At 37.4% G+C, this 24958-nt stretch overlaps 1 protein-coding gene across 4 annotated transcripts in view; it reads left to right on the top strand.

Annotated features, from left to right (window-relative positions):
• Window positions 1-24958, top strand: part of aopep (aminopeptidase O (putative)) — an 82868-nt gene that overhangs the window by 8615 nt on the left and 49295 nt on the right. For all 4 annotated transcript variants that reach the window (XM_042729911.1, XM_042729912.1, XM_042729913.1 and 1 more), the window contains exons 6-10: window positions 9684-9873; window positions 11465-11571; window positions 16343-16445; window positions 16533-16640; window positions 17485-17528. In XM_042729911.1, the coding sequence (XP_042585845.1) occupies window positions 9684-9873; window positions 11465-11571; window positions 16343-16445; window positions 16533-16640; window positions 17485-17528 (552 nt within the window). The remainder of the gene's footprint in view (window positions 1-9683; window positions 9874-11464; window positions 11572-16342; window positions 16446-16532; window positions 16641-17484; window positions 17529-24958) is intronic.

Genomic DNA, 24958 nt, shown 5'->3' with positions numbered 1-24958 from the left:
AGGCCTTGTCGGCTACGAGACGATGACGTAAACACGAGATGCTCGTATCTTTAGATCTTCAGAGGAAGGGCACAGCACTTTCCTCAACTTTGAAGGCGGTCACTTTCTGTCCCTTAACACCTCTTTTAGGCCACAGCAGGACATAGTTGGAATACTTCATGTGCCAGATGTGCAAATATGGGCATCGGCTGCTTTTCAGCGAAACTGAGGGCTTCTAGATCTCAGAGAAAACCCATTTCATTGTGTTTTCCCACACTGTGTCAATGATGTAAGGTGTTCAGTGACAGTAGGTGGGTAATAGTTGTTTCTACTTTTGATGTAGGATCCAAAACTGTATTGTTACAGCTGCCAAAGTATGTATTAAGTCATCGCTGAATTGTTGCTGTATGGTAAGGCAAGCACACCACGAGAGATTCAAATGTGTCCACATGAATAACTTGTATAGAGAGATAGGTTAAAGGAATTCCTGCTCAGTATTATTCATCCAGACACTCTTATGAGTAATTTCCAACCCACTTGAAGTGCATTTTGTATGCTTTTACACTGTATAAATAGCTCATCTCGGTCAATTACTTAGCAGTTACTCTGCTGCTGAGACTAGCAGTTGACCTTATATAGCCTGTTAGCTCTGACAGAACTCTGAAGCAGTCTGGACCAGCACCCAAAGAGCCGGATTGATCTGAAGACTGAGTTAAAAGAAATATGCAGAGCATGCCTCAAAAATCTTAAAACTGTAAGTTGCATTCCAGAATCATTGCAACTTTAGCTTATTCGACAGAACATGTGGCTGTTTTAAAGTTGATTACCACAAAAACTGAAGGGTTAGTTCACCTAAAAATGAAAGTTCTTTCATTAATTACTCACCCTCATGTCGTTTCAAACCTGTAAGACCTTTGTTCATCTTTGGAACACAAATTGCAATATTTTTCTTAAAATCTGAGAGCTTTCTGACCCTCCATAGACACCTCCACATGCGCCGTGGTACTCTAGTGAATGCGCGCTGAAAACTGACAGGGAAGAGAAGAAATTGTTGAATGAAGTGTTGTTGTTGTTGTTTTCTTTGCAAAAAGTATTCTCGTAGCTTCATAACATTACGGGGACTACCGATGTCACATGGACTATTTTAATGGTGTCCTTACTACCTTTCTGGGCCTTGAACGTGGTAGTTGCATTGCTGTCTATGCAGAGCAAGAAAGCTCTCAGATTTCATCAAAAATATCTTAATTTGTGTTCTGAAGATGAACGAAGATCTTATGAGTTTAAAACAACATGAGGGTAAGTATAATTAATCACAAAATTTTATTTTTGGGTGAACTATCCTTTTAAATTCTAGCAAATAGGGTTAAAACCTATAGCTACTATAATCTATAGCAGTGGTTCTCAATTCCAGTCCTCACGCTCCCCTGATCTGCACATTTTGTATGTCTCTCTTATTGCTTCAGACGTTTGTTCTATTAGAACGAAATAGGCATACGTGACAATGTTTTAGCAACCACTCCAAGTCTCACGCGCAGTGTATACGTCACCGTCCGAATCCGTTCACTTATTTCATTCACTCCTTTCTGATATAGTCCACTCAACTGCCATACACTATATAGGGATTAGTGAATGAGTGAACAAGTGAGTGATATCAGACACAGCAACTGTGTAGGGACCATGACAATTCTAACGATCTGATTATTTGAATCAGGTGTATTAACAAAGAGAGACATACAAAATGTGCCGAGCATGGAGTCGCAAGGACTGGAATTGAGAACCGCTGATTTATAGTTCTGAAATAATTTGTTTTGGCATTCAACATCATACCACAAATGCTGTTCTTTCTTTCAGCTTAACTTTTATTAACTTTTAAATCAGAATTGTCACAACTGTCTCGCTGTACAGTATATGAGTGAATTATCTGCTCCACATGGATTTGAGCAGTCTTGGGGGCAGAAATGTATTTCAGGTAGACTTTTATTTGTTCAAGCTGAAGGAATGAGCAGGTGGTACATTTTGCCCAGAGAGCTGGAGACCTTCAGCTTGGCGGAGGCCATACTCTTCATCACCTGAACAGGCAGGTAGTCAGCAGTTGAACAGAAGGAATAAAGAAGAAATTTGGGTCTGTTTCCCTGAGGTGCTACGTTAGCTGTTCAGGAGCTGCTGAAGGTAGGGATATTTAAGGTCAATCAGAGGTTACTGCACTCACGCACTTTTTTGAACAGGCAGGTAGTCAGCAGTTGAACAGATTGCTTTAAAGTGATTTTGCTATTCAGTGCAGTTATGATTATGTAAACTCTTCAAAGATTAACAATATACAATTTTTCCCCCTCAGAAATATGCACCACCCACATACGGCAAATTTGGGATTCAAAATGTTTAAGGGGGAATTAATCATCCTTCTTACATTCTGACTCACTAGGGTACGGTAGATTACAGCAGCATGAAAAATTATTGGATTATGGAGTTCTGAATAACACAGGCATTATGTGGACCGAGGGTAATGAAAAAAAATGAAAAAGCAAAAACATTATTTAAATGTAGACTCACATTTTAATATCAGTAAATCTGCGGCTGCATGAAATGCTCTCATTATAATCAGGCTGCCTCTGCCTTTGGTTGTCGAAATTGGTTTGTGCCTATTCAAATATTAGATGCTTTTCATCCGCGAGGGAAGGACTGATTAGATATTCTGATTGGGCCACAAATGAATGTCTCAAACAATGAAGTAGTGCCACTTTTTAACATTGCTTCTGTTTGTAATTGGAGACTCTGGCTTAGGTTTTTAGGGTATTTTTGAGGTGTTTTAGTTTTGTTGTGTGTGTGTTTACAGGTACAATCTGGATTGCATGAACCTCCCAAGCTCATTTCTTAGCTGACGTGCTCTTCCTGCAGTCTTAAAATGACCATATGGGGAAAGGAAAGTGGAGTCCCTTGGGTGCGGCGCGTAATGTGGACAACGGATGTGAAGCTTTTGGAATGTGCTGGGCTAGCCAGGGAGCTCGGGAGGCTGAGATAACACCACTTAAATAGCCCTTTCTCTCGCTCTTTCTTCTCGCTCTCTCTCGCTTCACTTTCTTGTTTCACTCCTCTCTGATTGCTGAGTAACCTAAGAAGTGTGTGACAGAGAGCGTCTTTCAGACCAGGGGAACTCTGGCACGAAAGACAGCTGTTAATCAAATTGTCAAGGATGAGATGTTTTTCTCCGCCAAGAGTCCACAGAGAGGGTTTTCTGTCCCTCCTTTGGATGTGTGTGCACAAAAGCCACTGCGAGTGAAGGAATTCAGAGCATGCCTGCACCTGGAGAACAGTGAAGCATGTTTAAAAGGCAGACATAGTTTTACGGTTTCCTGATCTCCCCATCTGGATCTATGTGTGCTGCAAATTCCTTAATTTTTCTTTCAATGTAAATAAGCAGCAGCCGATTTAGCAAGCAGGTTGTTATTAGTACTACATTCCTGTGTTGTTATCAGGGGCCCTTTCTTTATCGGTCTCAAACTTAACCCCTTTCTGGGAGTCTAGCCTGAGTCATACTTATATTTACCCGCCACATCTTCATTCCAAAAACTCTTCCTTGGTGTGGTTTCAGACCAGACTCATATTCTCCACTGTAAATGCTGGGCCATATAGGAAAACAAATGGATATTGCTGTGTGAGACAGAACATGCGTCTAAATGAATCAAATCTGTATGGCACAGAGAGAGTTTATTTGGCCCTGGGGCTGATTTAAGGCAGTAGGAGTGGCAGTAGAAGCTGGTAAACTAGAGCAAAGTGTGAGGTGGGGAGCCATTACCCAGCATCCCTGGAGGAGCATCTACCATACAAAAATCCAGAATGGATGAGCCCATTCAAAGACTGGGCAGATGTCCCTGCCATGTGTATACTGAATCACTCGATGACACCTTAATAGCACCTGCCATTGCGTTTAATCTGATTCTCCAAGCCAAGAAAGCCGCCTTTCTTCCCTCAGACCTCCGACCAGACACAAATATAACAAATCTAAGCACAGAGAATCTTTAGAAGTCGGTAGCAGGCTAGTACAGGGTGTTATTGCTAGATTTGAGCTAATCGTCCTTCCCGTGGAGTCAGGATAAAACCCAGAGAGAGATGCACAAAAGCGTTCAGAAGCAAGAAATGTTGACATTGTGGTTAACCAGCTAAAGTTATATAGACTTGATTGTATGTAGGCTGTTGGCACTCCACACATTTGAGCACACACTCAAAATATCATTTCATTATTTAATGCAACAATGAAATATTACATTAAATAATACGGATACGCTCTATGTAGAAATGTAACGATTCACTCAATGCAATATGATTCATGATACTGATTTCACAATACGGATTTTCCAAAATGATTTTCTTATGATTTTTTGAACAAAATGAGATTTAAGACAAGCTGTAAATGAAAAGGTGTCCTTTTATTTCTCAGAGAAAATGCTGCATATTTCTTTGTGAAATTGAAATATGGCAAATAACAAAATTAAATTGAAATTTTAAAACAAATCCCAAATCAGAAGGTGATCTCTCTGAAATCCCAAGCCAAGGCTTTGTCTGTGCTCTATTAGCTCTCTAATTAGAGGCAAGCACTGCATTTTAATCACAAAGATTTGAAGAGCAGTTTTTTATTTAAATAAGATTGTATAAATTTGAAGCAAAAACAGAATGGTCTGACTTTAGTTTTGTTAAATTATGCTACATAAAATATCTGAAAAACAAAACAAAAAAAAAAACAATAACAGCGGCCAGGCTGAATGAAAATGCAAAATTCACTCTCTGACAGCAGGTGGCGCTTATGGAACAGCGGCAGTACAGCGTTTCCTTGGTTCCCGCTGTAAACGCTTATAAATATTATGCATTATATAGAGGCAAGATGAAAAGAACATACCAATAAAAACATTCATGAAGACAGTCCGTTCTCTGTAGAGATACATTCATATCGAGATTCATTTAACCAATTCATTTAATTCTATGTATTTACAGTATGTACTTTATTAAACAAAATTGTTTTTTTTGACCGTCATTGATTAAGCCACAAAAGCATCATTGATTAAGCCACAAATAACTTTTCTTTATAGTCTTTTTTTTTTGTATTCCTGAAAAGAAAGTTTTGAAATTGCACTTTGTGCTTCCTAAAGCTGAGTGGCACAGATGATAAAATGGAACAGTACAATGGAGCATGGTTGGTAAAGCTGAGGAGACTGAAAAATATGTGAGCTTGATGACATCAGCTGAAAAGCAAAGTTTTTCGGTCTTGAAATAAGCTAATATATTTTTATCAATGCTTACAAAAACAAACATTTGTATTAAGAAAGCAAACAGGGTCAAGTTTGATTTCATGTTGTCTTTTCTGTGTCCTGCATTCCACACGTGCCAGAAATCTGCATTCTCGACCAGTGACTTCATTCATAATATAGCTTTGAACACTGGAAGGAAGCTCAGATAATGGGGCCTCATACACTGTATGCTTTGCATAAACATCTGCTGCTGCTTCTCAGTCCGGATGGTCTTTCTGGCGCTGATGAGCGCCTCCGGTTCTGTTTACGCACACTCCTCAGCAAGCCTCTGAAACGTTAATGTGGAGCAATCAAGTTAAAATGGTGCCATGAGGCACTCCGCGATAAACATCGTCAGCGATGCGAGCGAGGGTCTATTTTCCGGATTTCCCACTAGTATGGTTGGTAGAAGGTCTACATATGGATTGCATTGCTGTGGTGATATGTAGCAGGCTGTGCTTGCTTCATGGAGCATATGCTACAAATCCTGATAGTCTCGCCACAGCAGTGGCCTCTTGTGTGGGTATTTATTCTCAGGATTTCATGTTTGACACATGTGATCTGCCCTAAAAAGGACTAGCATGCAAAAGGAGCCCCACAGGGCCTACAGAGAGAATCACACCTCATTTTGCAGCCCCACAACCTAATCTACAGTCTAGACAGGAATACCACTCATTAAAGCCTGAAAGCCAGGAAGAAAAGGGACTGTGGTAGATCAGTTTTGTTCTGCAAGGTTCTTCCAGGTTTTTCCGTCTATAATAAGCTCATGCAATCAGACTGAGGAGACTGGGAAATTAAATAAGAGACAAAGAGAAAGAATGAGCGCAGCCAGCACATTAGTAGAGCCACTTTGAGGAGATGGGAGGTGATGATAAATATGGCTCTGAATGTCTGAAACAGCACTAGCTCATAGACTTCTCATTGGGGGTTGATCGTTGCCTAGTGGTTAATGATCTGGGTTCAGGGGTATAACTACCCATTTGTTGGAGCTTGGTGCCCTTTAGTGTTTTTTTTTTATTTCACTGTATGATGTAGTTTAGAAGAGTTCTTACTTAGAAGAGTCTAATGTGCATTGATGACAGTTTCAAGTCAGTAAGTAAATGTTTACATGCACAGTTGTAATCAAGTTTCAGTAGGTTTTGCTGTCTTGAATAGTTGATAGTGTAGTGAGAATTTTTTGATTATTGTCTGGGGGTGATGTAGTTGGGGACCTTTTCACAATGGCAAAACGGCTCACAATGACCAATATAAACGTTCTCTGATAACTCGGGGTTGATTTAGAGTTTGTGATTAACTCTGAAGTGCATGCACCTGAAAGTGTGACACATGCAGCAAACAGCCAATCACGTGAAACATGGAGAGCATCAGTTTGATTCACTTCTCGTGAGAGTGTGCTCAATTCACTTGCTGAAGATTAAGAGATGTCGTTATTAAAAATATAATACATTTATATACATTTACAAGGCAGGAGTTTGAGAAGGCAGCAGAAAGAAAATATATGACTATGCAAGTGAATCAACTGGATTTCATAATTTATATAGTTTCACAATAGAATATAGAGCTTAAAAGAAAATACATAAGTTCAGTCATTTTAAAAGCTTTATTGATTAAAGCTTATTCATATGTATATATTTAAATTAATTTAAATGCAAATTTAATTGCCATTTAATAATTATATGAATATATTATATAAACTCAGAGTTTGCTTAAACTGAACACAAACTTACCTGGGTAAAAAGTGAAACCAGCTTTGTGCTACAGGCCTCTGTATAGACAAACAACAGTACAGGTGTTGAAGCACGTGCAGTTGTTTATTACATCATCTCATTTGCGTGTATGACCACTTTTGGCCTTCTGGTTTTGTCCTCAATAAGGTCAATGGAAAGTTTAGACTCATTTTAGATAAAATGGATCCCACTTGGACTAAATAAGATTTATACATCATCTGAAAGCTGAATAAATAAGCTTTCCATTGATGTATGAATTGTTAGGATAGGACAGTGTTTATCCGAGATACAACTAAAATCTGGAATCTGACGGTGCAAAAAATCTAAATATTGAGAAAATCGCCTTTAAAGCTGTCCAAATGAAGTTCTTAGCAATGCAGTTTTGATATATTTACAGTAGGAAATTTACAAAATATCTTCACAAAACACATGATCTTTACTTAATATCCTAATGATTTTTGGCATAAAAGAAAAATGTATAATTTCGACCCATACAATGTATTGTTGGCTATTGCTACAAATATACTCGTGCTACTTATGACTGGCTTTGTGGTCCAGGGTCACATATATCATGAATTATGTTATTTCCCCTTTTTTTTCTTTTTCTTTTTTTTATACATATAGTCTTTAAATAAGGTATCTTAAGCAAAGCCGAGTACTTTATTCTGTGCAACACAAAATAGTTTTTTGTGTGTGTGTAATGAATATTAATGGGGTCCAATATTACTTTGTATTCCACAGAAGGAAAAAAAAAATACTGAATCGACATAATTAGCTCTCTAAGCAGTTTTGCTTCTCAAGTATAAAATCTTGTTATATAGTATATTTAGTTATTTTTACCGGAAAAAGAAAATGTAATTAGACAGTGTACAAATAAACAATGAGGTTCAATGTAGATGGAAAACGATTTGTTCCCACCGAGTTTTCCTCCTCCTTGAATCTGATGTTCCACATTCAGAGGAGTATGACGATGATTCTGAAATCTGAACCATTACATTCCACTTTCAGTGTTTCCTCTGGTAATTACAGGGCAGGTGGTGATATCCTGTTCTTGGATGAAAGGACGTGATTCCTCTGACTTTCAGTAAAGATATCTTCCAAGAATTGTTGCAGTGGTTTATTGATATACTGTACATGTGCTTGCTTGTGTGCGCCATAAAGGAGAACCTGTGTAGTTTTGGATGAAATTTAATTCACTTCCCACGATCTCTACAATATGTATTTATCCATTTATCCTTCCATCTGGCAAATTTAGGCAGATCCAGTGATTATTTCATCATTTGTTGTGTCAACCTGGTACCTTGTCAACATGATTTTGGACTGATAAAAATCTGATCCTCTTACTCTTGGAAGTTGTGTCATGTTAGCCAGTCAGTTTAAAGCTTTCTATAGTGGGAAACTACTTTCCGTTTTGTGAGAAATATGCATCAGATGGTTAGAAAACAGACTCTGGTGCTACACGTGTGAAAGGGAGCCTCTGTAACTGCTGAAGAAATCCCCTTTTCTGGCATTTGGATAGTGTCCACTTTTAAAGAACAAGATTCTGTTGTTTAGCACTTATCCTTAACAGCACTGGGTATTTTCTGTCATCTATATCCAGAGACTGGGCTTTTTCTAAGTCCCTTAACTCTTAGGGCACACAGAATTCCGCTAAAATAACATATCGATGACTTTAGGGAGCCATAACAGTGTGAATGAAAGGCATGCCTGCCACCTTCAACTCAAGAGTCAAGGCCAACCTTTTTTTTATTGATTTCCTGCTGGTTGCTGTGGTCATTGTGTAAAGAAAGCAACAGTGAGGATGAAAAAAAAAAACTCTTTCCAGACCCAGGCAAGGTGAATGTCTGGCTCAAAAGGTAAAAAGACATTCATAAAACTCTCAGATTATTTTATCAGGTTAATTTTGCGAGGGGAAAAAAATGCTTGCGGCTATCTATGGCAGTATGTGTCACATTTGAAAAGCATTATGTGGCTGAGCTGAAGCCTTAGGACACAAAAGAAACCGGTTTGTTTTTCCTGACTCGTAGGAACTTTGTTTGGAACATGGTCTTGATAACAGCCCATTTGCTGTACGAAACACACAAAGCTATCTGGTTGAAAAGGTCACTCGAGGTAATTTCGGCTGAGGAGGCAAACAATACCATATTTCATCTGGTTTTATGTGCAGTCTGAATCCTGAGGTCAAGGTTTTTTTTTTTTCTTTTTTCTTACACAGTTGAAAGAAAGAGCCTTATCTTCCAGTGGACATTTTTTCCAGCTTACAGTGTTCTCGTTCAGCACATTTCGTAGTGGAACTCATCACAATAACATCTGACGACAGTTTTACATCTTGCAATTTGCCGCTATTAGAAAACGCACCCGGATTGTTTGGTGAAGGGTGCGGCACGGGTGGCTACTCTGAAATCCACTGGCAGCAAACAGGCCTCATTTTGGCTGAAAGCTCCACCTCCTTAACGACAGTCTGTCTACAGGAGAGAAAATCCCACACTTTGATGTTCTTTCAGGGTGGCTGAGTTTTATAACATGTTATAACTAGATCAGAGCTGAAGTCAGAGCTCCAAGTTCTCAGCACCCGCAGTAATGTTATAACCAGTGATTTCTTAGTATACCAAATACAACCATGATGTTCAATCCTAGTCTGTTATTCAAGTTTCTTCTCTACATAAGAAAATAAACTGTGATTTCTCATGTTTTTTAGTCCACATATCGTGTTCCTGTCTCAAAGCGTGCTAACGGGTGAGAGGAATCTCTGTGGGGCAAGATTGTGCCATGAAATTGCTCATTCTTGGTTTGGGTTGGCCATCGGAGCACGGGACTGGACGGAAGAATGGATCAGCGAGGGTTTTGCCACTTATTTAGAGGATGTATTCTGGAGCCATGTTCAGAAGGTATTGCAATAAAGTTGAAGCGTTGACTGCTTATGTGCGTCCAGTCTAAGATTAGGTCAGCAAAAAACATCTTAAAGGGATAGTTCACCCAAAAATGAAAATTCTGACAATAATTGCTCACCCTCATCTCCATCCAAACCTGTAAGACCTTCATTCATCTTTGGAACACAAATTAAGATATTTTTGATGCATTTCGATAGCTCTCTGGCCCTCCCATAGACAGCAAGGATCCTAACATGATCAAGGCTCAGAAACGTAGATAGGAGATTGTTAAAATAATCCATGTGACATCAGTGGTTCAACCATAATTTTACAAAGCTACAAGAAATACTTTCTGTGCGCAAATAAAACAAAAATAACGACTTTATTCAAAAATTCGTCTCCTCTGTGTCACACTATAGTGCCATTTTGGAGAGTATCACATACGTAAACAATATCTGATCAGAACGTAAACAACATATCTGCATACATACGTTGCATACATTGTGTGGATACTCTCCAAAATGGCGTTATAGGGTGACGCGGAGGAGACAAATTGTTGAATAAACTTGTTATTTTTGTCTTTGCGCACAAAAAGTATTCTCGTAGCTTTGTAAAATTATGGTTGAACCACTGATGTCACATGGATTATTTTAACGATCTCCTTGCTACGTTTCTGAGCCTTGATGGTGTTAGGATAATTGCTGTCTATGGGAGGGTCAGAGAGCTCTCAGAAGGCATCAAAAATATCTTAATTTTTGTTCCGAAGATAAACAAAGGTCTTATGGGTTTGGCACGACATAAGGGTGAGAAATTAATGACAGAATTTTCACTTTTAGGTGAACTATCCCTTTAAATCCTAAATGCAGTGTGTTTACCGATATTCATTACACACATATTATAGCACATGCTGACTGTTCAGAGTATAAAATGAGTTTGAAATTAAATTTTCAGCATTTACTGGAAGACTTCACTTCCTGTAATGACTGAGACGGTTAATAATGAGTCACCAACTTGCACTTGTGGAGTGTAATTGTGCTTCACATTAACACAGCTCTTCAGATCATTCAGAATATATTTATAATCTGTGTTTGGTGGCTCTGAATTGAAAACTATTGTTGTGCTAATGGAATGTTTCCAATACATCTTTTAACAAGCAGCATTTAAAGCTGAAGTGTGTAATTTTATTGATGTTTTCAATGACTTTCTCTTTTCCCAGTTTAATATGCAGAGGCCGCTATCAGCAGGTCATTCATAGGTTGATTTCCCTGAAGAGTGTAAACACGGCACTCTGTGGTGCTATCAAAACATTGCTCATTTGTTGGAGCATCCTTAACAGCCTGACAAAAGCAACACTGGCTTAACCAATAGCATGATTCTTGGGCGGGACAATCTGTTTGTCTGACCATTGGCAGATGGGGGTGTGTTTGGGGAAATTTGTTCCATTAAAACCACCGTTAGTTCCATCTGATGATGCTAATGGTGCAGAAATTCCACACTTCACCTTAAAAGTTGAACTTTCTCCACCCCATGTTGCCTTTCTTTGTGTTTAAATTAATTTTATTCACAGTTGCTTGATTTTGCTTGTTCTCTTTTTCTCTGTCTTTCTCAGTTGGGTTGTAGAGAGGCTGAAGAGCAGAGACGGTTAAAAGCTCTGCTGCGCTGGAGGAGACTGAGTGATGAGTTACAGAACTCTGAAGAAGAGCTGCAGGTCCTCCGGTATGATTGACCATGTCTCTCACTCACTCCGTCTCGCTTTTTGCTTTCCTCCTCCTCTAACTGCCAATCTCTCTGTCTTTATACTCTTGTTATTCCATCATCTGCACAAAAGAACCTAAAGTTCATTCTTAAGAGCAGTTTTGGTCCTAACACATGTCTTAGCTATAAAGTAGTCTTACAATTTAAGTCAGTATCTGCAATCTGATTACAACAGATTTCATTTACTGAAATCAATCATGCATCTTTTGTTACTTCGTTCATTTGTATTTCTTGTATGTACTACGATTCAAACATTTGGGGTAAGTATGATTTTTTTTTTTTTACAAATTAATACTTTAATTCTTCAAGGAAGCCTTAAATTGATCAAAAATTACTATAAAGACATTTAACAAGATCGCAAAATATTTCTGCTTGAAATTAATGCTATTATTTTGAACTTTCTATTTATCAAAGAATGCTAAAAAATCCTAACGGTTTCCACAGAAATATTAAGCAGCACAACTGTTAAAAACTTTGAATTGAAGACTGAAGTAATGGCTGCAGAAAATTTAGGATAATCTCAGGAATAAATTATTGCTTTTAAAATGCATTCATTTTTAAAATATATTCAAAATACATATAAATACAGTAAAAAAACAGCAATATTTGAAAGGAAGGAGAAGGCACTTTCGATACCTTTTGTTGATGTCAAATGTCATGCAATAATAAGGCTAATATTTGTCCAAACTAAACGTGATAAAACATTTGTCCAGCTAAATCACACTTTTTTCCTATTCAGTCTGTCATGTTAAAAATTTGCGTGTTTTTGAACAAATTAACGGTGATATTAATACATTTCAATATTTGATTTAAATCCAACATAAAGTCTGGGTCCTAAAAAACTGAGACTTTTAGATTGTTCTGTTGGAAACAGTATATTGAAAAACCATATGCAATGAAATTTCCAGGCACTCTCAAGATAGATTTAAGCAAGTGCTTGAAATAGTTGTGACATTTCACTCTGCACAGAATAATTCCGAGCATGTTAATGCAAGAGTATTATTTGATATGAGATGTAATGTAATGTTCTCATATGAAGAGCACAGAATCACACAAGGTTATGTAGGTTTGAGGTAGGAGTAGATTAACCCGGCTTAACTTTTAAAGTGCCCCTATTATGGGTAATGAAAGGTTCATATTTTGGTTTTGGTAGTCCCCAACAACAGACTGACATGCATGCAAGGTCAAAAAACACTTTAATTGTTTTAAAATATGCATTTATTTTTTTCCTTTTTTGCTCAATGACTCCCAAACGATTTGTTTAACGATTCATTTTTCCAAACTCCTCCTTTGCGTGATGCTAAACTGCGGTGATTGGTCCGGTTTCGATGTCTGTGTTTGTTGTTATTGTTCTTGTTTGTGTTTGTCTGGGTTTCGCATGCATACACCGTGTACAATGGTTCAAGACAGGGTGTCTAAAAACTCCCAACACTTTTCTCCTCCAACTTCAAAATCGTCCTACATCGTTGGTTAAATTTATTTATTTATTTAATTTTTTTTTTTTTAAAGATTGTTTGACCATCCTTGCACATTCACTTTGTAAACACGTGCTTCTGCAGCGATTTCGGATGATTTTGAAGTTGGAAGAAAAGGAGCTGGGAGTTTTTCTACATACTCTAACTGTAGCCTAGCAGATCTCCCCTCACAGTGCAGAGCACAGCGTCTTCTCCACAGGAATCCGCCACAGTGTTTGAGGGAGGGGTGGTTCAAGTTTTCCCGGGTCTGCGCGCAAAACAAGTGGGCAGGAATAAATATGCTAATGTTTCAGTTTGACGTCACCTTGAAACAGCTAAAGAGTCGTTTTAAAAAACTGACTCGTTGTCGACTTTTGAAAGACAATAACTTTATACACGGAGCACTTTTAAATGTAAAAATTTGCAGGATGTTTTCATTCACTTAGAGCTGTGTTACACACTGCATGAAAGGTAATTTTCAAAAATCCATAATAGGGGCACTTTAACAGTGAGAAAGTGTGAGTGTGTGTGTGATAGAATGATAGAGTTTGTGAGGAATTCAGCTGTCACAATACCAGCAGGTTTTGAAGATGCACCTGACAGCATGTGTCTGGCCCTTCCTTCGCTTTGAGGGGCCCACACCCACTATAATCTCAGGGATAAAATGTTCAGACAGGCTGGTGTCTGTCTTGTGAATAAAACAGAAATGTCATGTAAACTATTCAGCAAGTGATACTATGACAAGGAAAACATGTAATTCAAATCTAGAGCATTTTCAATGATAGAACAACACCAAGGTCACCCTTGCTTTAAGTATGTTTTTTGTCTAAATGTCTGTTTTTACAAGAATATTCGGCACAAAAATTTGGTCCAATTTTCAAATGCAATTTGTCAGCATGTAACAGCAGCGGCTCTGGGCATGTGACCAAAAGCGCAAATCTTATTCATTGCAAATGAATGCTTGCTTTAGTATGAACAAATAAAATTAGTGTTTACTAAATTTTTGCACCAAACATCCTTCTGTCTTCTGTGAACAGGCTTCTTGCATAGACTACCAAGAAACTAATGTTAAAAGTGAAAGTTTTATATTTATAGACTATAGATTTTTTTTTGTACCAAGGTTGTAGTTGTGCTCACACAAAACATTCATTCAACTGTGTCACTCAGACATCAACCCAAAAGAGTGGACATAGGGGAGACGTTAGTCACTTTTATTGATTTTGACACTTGAGAATATCTGTTCATTTTTTCATTAATCTATTCAATTCAATCTGTGCATCCTTCTAGAAAGGAAGGCTCCCTATTGTGTTCGAAGAATAACTCTCACCCTTTTCACTGGGCTGCTGTGGGCTATTCCACAAACACACATGCAAAAGCCTGTGTGACCAGGAGGAATAATGCATGCCTTTTAAAGGAGATCACCCTTATCACTCTCTCCCATACAGTGAGAGGGAGAGGAAGGGAGGAAGACATTGCTCTTTATTTTTGGAGGGGAACCAAATGTAAGCATCAATAATGTACAAGCACAAGTGAGTGTCCCAAATACAGAAGGAAGGTAGCTGAAGCCTTTTGACTCCAATAGACCTGTAACTGTATCCTGAGGAGGATCAATAAAGGAGGAACAATACAATTGGTTAATTATAATTAATGTAATAAACTGTATAAATGTAATTCTTTTTAAGTGGTGGACAATGACATTGGTGAAAAAAGTCTGTACACTTTATAGGATGATGACCTGAGCCATGCTGTATGTATATTAATATAGAGACTTGTAAGGTGCAACCAGAACACTCAGAGCACCTAAAGGAAAAGTAAATATTTAGTTTAATACTGTTTTTCTGAATAAGCATCACTAGTGGAACCATTTTTCTTGTCTCCATAGACTAGATCTCCATATATGGGAAGGCATCTGTCCCTTTTCCCAGATCTTGATTTATTTCTCTGTGGAATTCGACAGTGTAGACCTGCACTGGGGGCACATGCTCACAGAGATAAGGCATTAGAGTGTGATCAATCCTACTGCTCTTTATCACCATCAAATCTGTGACACAAAGAAACAAACAAAAGCAGGTTATGATGGCTAGAAAAACACTGCACACATATAGCTACACGCCCATTTGTCTGCAAGAAAAAATTCAAACAAAATGGCTGTTGTCTGTGTTAGCGGCGCCTGAGTATCGACCATATCTTTACAAGAGCCTTTTATTGGCAAGACCAGTTAATCTCACAAAGAAGATCAATAGTTTTTAACCGAGGTCATCATCACACGCAGAGATGGCCAGCACTCAAAGCTCTGTTTGTCTCTCACAATCTACAGTACCTTTGGCCATAGAAAGAAAACACTCCATCGGTCTAAGCTGTGAGAATGAAGCCTGTCTGATACTTAAAAATGTCAAAAGTGTCCGGGAGCGTTGCCAGTTCATGTTAAGATTCATTGGTAATTATTCAACAGTTCTTGAATTTGATTGGCTTGTCTGTGTTCGTGTGTTGCAGACCGACTGTAGGGGATTTAGTGACTCTTTATGGAGGTTACATAGAGTAGGTGGCGACAAGTAAGCAAATAAGTCTTTATTAAGAAGTAATTGAATCATTCATTCATCCAGGAACAAAACCTGGGCTGTGCCCCAAATCGCATACTCTCTGAGTTGGTACTTATTTTGAAAATATGTAACACTAAAATGCATCTATAAAGTATGAATGTGTGTAATATGAATGTAATCAGCATTAATATTTTGTAGGGAAGTATGCATATTTGGATGCAGCCTAGTTGAGTCACTGAATCATTCATTCAACTGATTTGTTAAAAAACATTAATTCATTAAGGAACTAAATGTGCAGCGGCAATTCTGCTTTGACTTGGTTTGGAACTGTTTTCATTTCATTGATTTTTCATTGCAAAAATGTTCACAAAGTAACTGGCAACATTATGTCTGAAATTTAAATTATTCAATGTTATTCTTGAACTGTTATGTAAAAACAAATAAGATAGTGGTAAAAATTCACCTTGTGCACTCACTGTATGCACCGAAGAGCCATAAAAAAGGAGCATTACTGTAATCTACTGTATGGTGCTGTGCACAGAAAAGCTATCAGGGACATAATGGTTTCATGAATACAATTGTTTATACACTTAGTAAACTATTAGGAGGTCATTATGTATGCTGATGTAAGTGTATTCCTATGCAGAGCGCTATAGATGCAGTACTTTGCCTTACAATACCACAGTCTGATTCATGTGGTGTTTGTGTGTTTGCATATGTTTGTGTATTTGCACACAGGCCTAATAAAGAGAACACAGGGGAAGTAAGCGAGTCTGGTGCATCAGTAGTGAAACATGCCCTCAACCCAGAAAAACCCTTCATGCAGGTGCACTATCTGAAGGTACGTCTGAATACTCAAAGCGCAGAATCCTCTGGGACATCTGGAACATTCGGGTTGTGTAGATTTGCTCTCTCTCTTTTCTCTCAGGGCTACTTCCTCCTGAAGTTTCTGGCTGATCAGGTTGGCGAAGAGAAGTTCCTGGACTTCTTCAAAGTGTTTGTGGGAAAATTCCATGGGCAGCTCATTCTGTCTCAGGTGAGCTTGTCCTGCACGAGAGCTCTCTGTTCATTTAGCCAGAATGCAAATGTTGCTTTTGGACGACATCTGCGTATTTTGGCCAGTGTTTCAATCTCACCGTCATTCCATCAGCTTGTGTCAGTGAAAGAATGCACCAGTTCCCTTAAAGGTGTGATACTTAACTCGATTTGAGATGGAGATCTTTGACACATAGTTGCATTCAGCGTCCAATATTAACACTCATCATGCACCAAATGAGAGTAAAAATTGCTTTTGGTATATATAAAACAGTTAATAGCTTTTTTGTGGTAACTTCATTAGAAATTGCAAAATGCTACATGGAATAAATCAGACCACTCCATATGGCAATAATTATGTGGAATATTCCTCACGTTAGGTGACCGAAATATCACAAATCATGTTTATATATCATCTTCTTCAGATATAGGTGCGTTTTTATAGAGAGACAATGAGCTAACTAATCTAATGATCAAAAAAGTGTATATTTTAATAAAAAGTAATTAAAAACAACTTTTTTGTTGCAGTACATTTTCTTAATTTGCTTGTCATAGAGTGCATCAGTGGCTGTCCCTGGTTCCTGAAGTATTTCATTAAAGGGTTATAAGTTATTGTTAATAATCAATTCCCTTATGACTTATGGGGAAAATGAATGGAATTTTTCCTTCCCAAACCCGACAGTTGCACTCTATAGTCAGGTATGGCCAAAAGTTAATTGTGGAACTTCTTTGAGATTAATGTAGAAATACAGTATGACATTAATATTTCAGTATTTTTAACTGTAGGCTCTGTTTGAAGATTTCACACACTGCTTTCCATTTAACCAGTATTCTGTCTCTTGTAGGATTTCCTGCAGACACTCTTGGACACATTTCCAGGAATGAGCAGGTATAATGGAATGGTATTAACACTGGCTGTCCAAAACACATGCTCTTTAGTAGCTCACTGAACTCCTCAGCTGCTCTGCCATTATTATTAGTGTGGGGACTGCAGAGTTGGAGGTATTTAGCTTAACCAAACCCTGCAGGAATCTTTCTTCTCCAGCTCTACCTCAAAAAGTTTTTCCACTGGTTCTTTTGCCCAAAGTCACCCATCATTTTTATCAAATATTTATTTTCATTTTTTCACTGTCTCATCATTTACGCGTTGACATAATGTTGTCATTAAAACTGCCCAAAGATGTATTATATAGAAGAAATATGAAGAGGCTTCTTTGCCCTTGATAATATTTTTGTGCTTTATGGCCAGTGGGAAGCCTAGAGTAGGTCTGATGTGGGTCTTTTTCATGGTGATTGATAGAAAGGCAGTATCCAAACTGCTGTCGGCTTCTATAGCTGCTTTTCAGCATGATTTTGAACTGAGCATATTAACTGCAATGCTAGCAGAAAACACAAAATGCACCTCTCTGTAAGTTATTAATATAGTCAGTAAAGTTATAGTTAGTATAGTCAATAATACTTACAACAAAAAAAAAAAAACTCACCGCTCTTGATCAATTGTATTTGCTTTAAGCTGTATTTAACAATTGATAAATAAGTGGAATAAGTACCATTTTTATTTAATTAGTTATTATTTCTATGAATATTAACTATTATTTTTGCATTTTAACTTAGTTAAATTTTATATTCATATTTAACTTTAATAAAAGGCTTTGCCTAGCATTTTAGGCTTTATTGTTGTATGGACTGTTGTGAAATTTCAATATTCAGAAATTTTAGTATCATGGCAAACTGTAAAACAATCAGCTCTCTTCATTCATTCTTCCTCTCTTTACTACCTACAATGTTCATTTTTTTAGCTCTACTCTCCTGTTTCATCCATCGCTCTTTTGGTTTTGTGTAGTCTCCATTTGCTCATTAAGGCCTAGCCACTGGCTGATGATTGATTGAATTACATCAAACTGAAAGGTAAGGGCGTTCAATATTTGTGTCTGCTTCTCAGAAGTGTAAACATTCATGGCGGCACAACGCTGGAACAGCAGATTGATGTGGTGCAACAATCACAGATGGGCCTCCTTGTGTCAGATCAAAGACTAATCAATGCTTCCATAGCAAACCGTTCCTCCTACACCACCTCCCAGTTAAGGAAGTCCATGGCAGCTTCTGTTAATGTGTACCTGATTTAGTTTGGATATCTGTGCTTTAGCTTGTTCCTTTTTTTTTTGGAAATTAGCAAAGTTTTCTTTTCTGGACTAAAAAAACGGACAATGAAATCCCATAACCTTGCATTAAAGAGTTAATTCACCCAAAAATGAAAATAAGACTGAGTTTTGCTCACCCTCGAAGCATCCTATGTGTATATGACTTTCTTCTTTCAGACAAATCCAGTCGGAGTTATATTAAAAATTGTCCTGGCTATTCCAAGCTCTATCATTGCAGTTAGCAGGTGTTGCAGTTGAATAGTCCACAGGTCATAAAATAAAGCGCGCGCATTCATAATAAACGTGCCTCACATCGCTCCGGGGGTGAAAATATCCATATTTCAAATGTAATAAACACTTTTCACTCATTTCCGTTATCTGCCATACATGGAAGCCGTTCCGGCAGATGACGCAGCAGGTATGTGCAGCCCGCGCACATCTGAAATATGCTAGTCTCACAAGTTTGTTTATAGGAGCAAAGGAAGCAAAGTTTAGTTACTGTAGGTGGCCATGGTGTCACGCATGAAGATGAGTGCGACGTACAACATTTATTCTTATTTGTCTACATATTTTTTCTTCATTACAAATCTTTTTTGGTTTTATTTTGTATCATTGCATGTAAAAAATAATTATCTTTGTAATGCATATTCAGAATGTGAGACTGCAATCTTATTCGCAGTCTATAGCATTTTATAATTATTTGTACAATAATATCTCATTTAACCTGCTTTGTATCTTTATTATTTAATGTAAAAGAGATTTATTAAAACAATCAAAATCAACTAATTGGAGCGGCATCAGCCATTAGATCATTTTAAAACGTCAAATAGCCTTTAATTACAGGTTATAACTGCATCTGTCTCGGTTGTAGACTTGTGAAGATTTATTTTTAATGCGGATCCAATACTGTAACCTAAAAGAAATGTGCTCTTTTACTATTCATATTCAAGTGTTTGTGCGGAAAATTATTGATGCGCATGCGTGACAGGGAAGCGCCCTCGCGATCATTTATTCTTTTATTTTTTCCCTTTTTTCCGATAATGAAATAACTTAAAACTGGGAGAAATATACATGAGAAATATATATACAGAATGCTTGAAATGTCTAACTCCCTGATTATGCGCATCCTGTGGAGATGAGAGTCAGCACCGTGAATTTCATCTTGCAGCCGACAAGAAAACATTAGTTTATTAATAAATAATTAAAATGTCTCCTTTTTTTTACAATTATTAGGCTACTTCTGCCTGTGCTTTGTGGCAAACTTAATGTGTGTGCTTGAGCACGGTATATATTAGCTATGGCTCATTATGGATAAGACTTAATTTAATATAGGCTAAACATGCGATTAGTTGAACAATGACTTAAATGAACGACTACTAGTAACTAGAAAAATCTTACGTGGGGGGCAGACCTATTAAATACCCTCTAGACATCTCTGTTAATTTTTAAAGCATTTTATATGTGTTTGTATAAATTTTCAAAGTGGTCCATAACGGAGAGATGCCTTAACATTCTGCCATTCTGCAGATATTGTTGCTTCTGGTTTGTGCATTGTAAATCACAGAAAGTCTACAAAATGGTGTCTCCCGAAAACTCAGGTCTTTTTTGTCACGTCCGTAACGCACGTGTATTCCCACATCTAAAATAGCTTATAAAACACGTTCATAGTCGGATACTTTTCTGATGTCTGGACTCTGTTTGGGATTTAGAAAAACATATAGAGATGGTTCAATATATTGGTAATGAATACATTCTGTGAGAATTTATATTTCAGGTTTTGACTGCCAATGTCACGTCAATAATGCTGGAATTGCCCGATAATGAAACTAAAAGTAATTAGGCCTACTTGATGTCTCGGGACAGTTTCTTATTACTGCAATATATTTTTACATTTGTATTGCCAAAGTGACTGCAGCATTGCTGCGTACAATTAAAACTGAAAATAGTACAAAACAGCATAGGCTATACATTAAAAACAAAAGTTTTTGTCTTTTTGGCAGATGTGCGTCTCTTTCGCCAGTTTCTTTGTCTCTATCTCGGGCCCCGTTTACACTAGTGCATTTTAGTTTTAAAACGTATAACTTTTGTTACGGTTACACCTATCGTTTACATTAGTTTTGAAAATGCTGCAGATTTCATATATACTGAAATATATATACTGTATATACGCTTTGCTGATTTTTATATATATATTAGGGCTGTCACGATATTAGATTTTTCATATCACGGTTATTGTGGCCATAAGAATTCACAATATCGATATATCGAGATATCTATAGAAAACTTGGGGGGAAGATATCAGTCAAATTATTTTTTACTTTGTTTATTGAGTTTTTCTTTTTCACCCAACGAACATAAGGATACTGATAAATGCAGAGCACAAGACTCTGGCTTTCTCCGTCTTCTTTGACGCTCCTATGAAATAACAAGAGAGAAAATACTGTCAAGTTCAACACTATGATGAATAATTATTAATGGTAACACTTTACAATAAGATGTCATTTCTTGACATTAATGTATTAACTAACATGAATGAACAATGAACAATACATTCATTACACAATTTATTAATTTTTGTTAATGTTAATAAAAATAGAGTCATTCATTGTTCATGTTAGTTCACAGTGCATTAATGTTTACAAACACAACTTTTGATTTTAATAATGCATAAGTAAATGCTGAAATTAACAAGAACTAAGATTAATAAATGCTGTGGAAATATTGTAAATTATTATTTATGTTATTTATATATGTTAACTAATGTAATTAACTAATGTTAACTAATGAACCTTATTGAAGAATGACCGCAGATGAGGCATTAAGTGCATGGCACTGCGACCAACTTAACATTTCACAGAGTTTAATGTAGTAATGTGGTCGCTCAGTTTTTCAAGATCAGTTTTAATCATGTAACTGTTAATAGATTTGGACAAAGAAATGAAGTGTTACTACGCACAAGTTGTATTGATTGCAAATACAAAAATAAGACGAGTAAAGAAAATACAGTACTTATTAAAATAATCACCCTTTACTTAAATATATAAACAGAAAACCGCTGTTAACAGGTTAATTTAACGTTTCCCATTCTATGACTAGTAAAATAATGTCAACTTACTCTGATGAACACGGATCTCCCAGGCGGGAAGGAAGTCGACCGGAAGTTGAAGTCGGCCGCGTGCCGCCATCTTGTAGCAGAACTTCACTTGCGTTAGCATCCCATTGACTCCCATTCATTTTGGCGTCACTTTGACAGCGAATAACTTTACATCTGAGGCGTTTAAAGACTCCATTTGTCCATTATTTATTTTCTAAAGATACACGACAATGTATAAAGGGCTCCATTACCTTCTATGTTACATTATGGCCCCGTAGAAACAGTTTTTGTAAAAATAGGCTAATGATTGCATCATAACCACTCGACTCTCTGTCGCACAGTAGAGAAATTACCGTACAGACAGGAGGAGAAGCTCGCAGGCGATCGGGGAGACATCAAGACAATGGCGTACTGGCGTTACATTTTAAAATACTATACAAAATAATTAATCAGAATACTTACTCCTGCTCACTCACGCCAAAGAACTCCCCGCTCAAGCTCGCCGTCTCTGCAAGATTAACGATGGCAGTTTGCACGCACAGCTACTAGAAGATTTACATCTGTCAGACAGGTTTGCTGACGTCATCAAGCTTAGTTTGAGTCTGCGCGTCAGAAACGGAAGTGCTAAAAAATTGCTAAAAAATGGGCTTCACTTGTCTCAATTGAGTTCCAATGGGGTTGCTGTGTCCATTTCTTTTACTGTCTATGGGATCTCCCAGGGGGCAAGGAAGTCGACCGGAAGTTGAAGTCGGCCGCGTGCCGCCATCTTGTAGCAGAACTTCACTTGCGTTAGCATCCCATTGACTCCCATTCATTTTGGCATCACTTTGACAGCGAATAACTTTAAATCTGAGGCGTTTAAAGACTCCATTTGTCCATTATTTATTTCTAAAGATACACGACAATGTATAAAGGGCTCCATTACCTTCTATGTTACATTATGGCCCGTAGAAACAGTTTTTGTAAAAATAGGCTAACGATTGCGTCATAACCACTCGACTCTCTGTCGCACAGAAGAGAAATTACCGTACAGACAGGAGGAGAAGCTCGCAGGCAATCGGGGAGACGTCAAGAGATATGGCGTACTGGGCGTTACATTTTAAAATACTATACAAAATAATTAATCAGAGTACTTACTCCTGCTCACTCAGGCCAAAGAACTCCCCGCGCAAGCTCGCCGTCTCTGCAAGATTAACGATGGCAGTTTGTATGCACAGCTACTAGAAGATTTACATCTGTCAGACAGGTTGCTGACGTCATCAAGCTTAGTTTGAGTCTGCGCGTTAGAAACGGAAGTGCTAAAAATCGCTAAAAATGGGCTTCACTTGTCTCAATTGAGTTCCAATGGGGTTGCTGTGTCCATTTCTTTTACTGTCTATGGGATCTCCTCGGAGTAGCTGCGAGTGCTGCGTCTTCTTCTTGTGTGACAGTGTCAGCGTTAATGCACAATACTGCCACCTGGGTGCTCAACCAGGTAATGGCACTGGAGTATTTACATGTGGTGTTTTCATAAGAGAACTGTTTATTTTAAATATTGCAGTATATCGTCACACACTAAATTAACACGATATCGAGAATTGTTGCTTTGAATATCGCTGTTATCGTCAATACCGGTATATCACGACACCCCTAATATATATATATATATATGTTATTGAAGTTTATTAATATTGGATTGTGGTTTTAGCTTTTGTGTATTTGTCTTTCTTTTAATTTTTGATGCGTAGACTGTAGCCTAAGACAACGTTTTGAAATTAACTCATTGTAAATTTTCTAATGGTTTTTAAGTATGTTACAATGTTATATTATAATGTTATTGTTGTTTTACTTGTCATTTCATCTCCGTTTACAAACCAAAATTTTACAATTACAGTCAGTTTGCAACACATTCCTTTGCGCCATCTGGCGGTAGTAACGCGAATAACACGCGACTGACTTGGTACACGTAGCGGTATTACCCATTTTGGTTGTTCACCTACTGTACTTTAGCAAAGGAAAACCAGTCTTCTCTTGGTTTATATCGTAATCCTCTGACATTTTTCTTTACAAATCCTCGGTTTGTACTGCTAATTCATGACAGGTGTTTTGTTTTGTTTTGTTCTCTCTCCGCAATTGAAATTTTTCACTAATCACACAAAGCTGATGTCTTACAGTACGTCATCCGCCGGAATGGCTTCCGTGTATGTTTATGATGTTTGAAATATGGATATTTTTCTTACAAAGATTCACTACAGGAGGCCTTCATTAACCCCCTGGAGCGGTGTGAGGCACGTTTATTATGAATATAAAATTATGAATTTTCTATTGTATAAATAATACTAGTTCAGAATTCCCTTCAAAATTACCAAGATTTGACTTAAGTTACAATAAAGCTCATTCTGATAAATTTGGTGGAAAAAATACTCCGAGATGGCTAGCAAATTTAACAAATAATTACATTTACATTTAGTCATTTAGCAGATGCTAGTGCTATAACAAGTCTCAGTTAGCTTAACGCAGTACACATAGCAAGGTTTTTTTTTTAAATTACAGTATATAATAAATAAAAAGAAAAACAAATAGAATAGAAAAAGAATAGAGCAAGCTAACGTTAGAGGCCTTTTTTGCTTTTGTTAATTGTATAATAAATAGAAAGAAAACAGATAGAATACAAAAAGATTAGAGAAGCTAGTGTTAGTTTTTTTTTTTAAGAAAACAAGCAGTTAGTAAATGAATAGAGTGCAAGTCTAAAAGGGACAAATTTTTTATTTTATTTTTAAGAATAGAATTACAATAGAGAGTGCTAGAGTTAGAGGGTCAAATAAAGATAGAAAATATGTGTTTTTAGCCGATTCTTGAAGATGGCTAAGGACTCAGCTGCTCGGATCGAGTTGGGCAGGTCATTCCACCAGGAGGGAACATTTAATTTAAAAGTCAGTGAAAGTGATTTTGAGCCTCTTTGGGATGGCACAAAAAAGTGACGTTCACTTGCAGAATGCAAGCTTCTAGAGGGCACATAAGTCTGAAGTAATGAATTTAGGTAAAGGGGTGCAGAGCCAATGGTGGTTTTGTAGGCAAACATTAATGCCTTTAATTTTATGCGAG

This window comes from Cyprinus carpio, chromosome B8 (genome assembly GCF_018340385.1).
Source record: "Cyprinus carpio isolate SPL01 chromosome B8, ASM1834038v1, whole genome shotgun sequence".
In the NCBI taxonomy this organism is placed as follows: domain Eukaryota; kingdom Metazoa; phylum Chordata; class Actinopteri; order Cypriniformes; family Cyprinidae; genus Cyprinus; species Cyprinus carpio.
The sequence above is the reverse complement of the archived record's forward strand: the minus strand, read 5'-3'. Positions and strand labels throughout refer to the sequence as shown.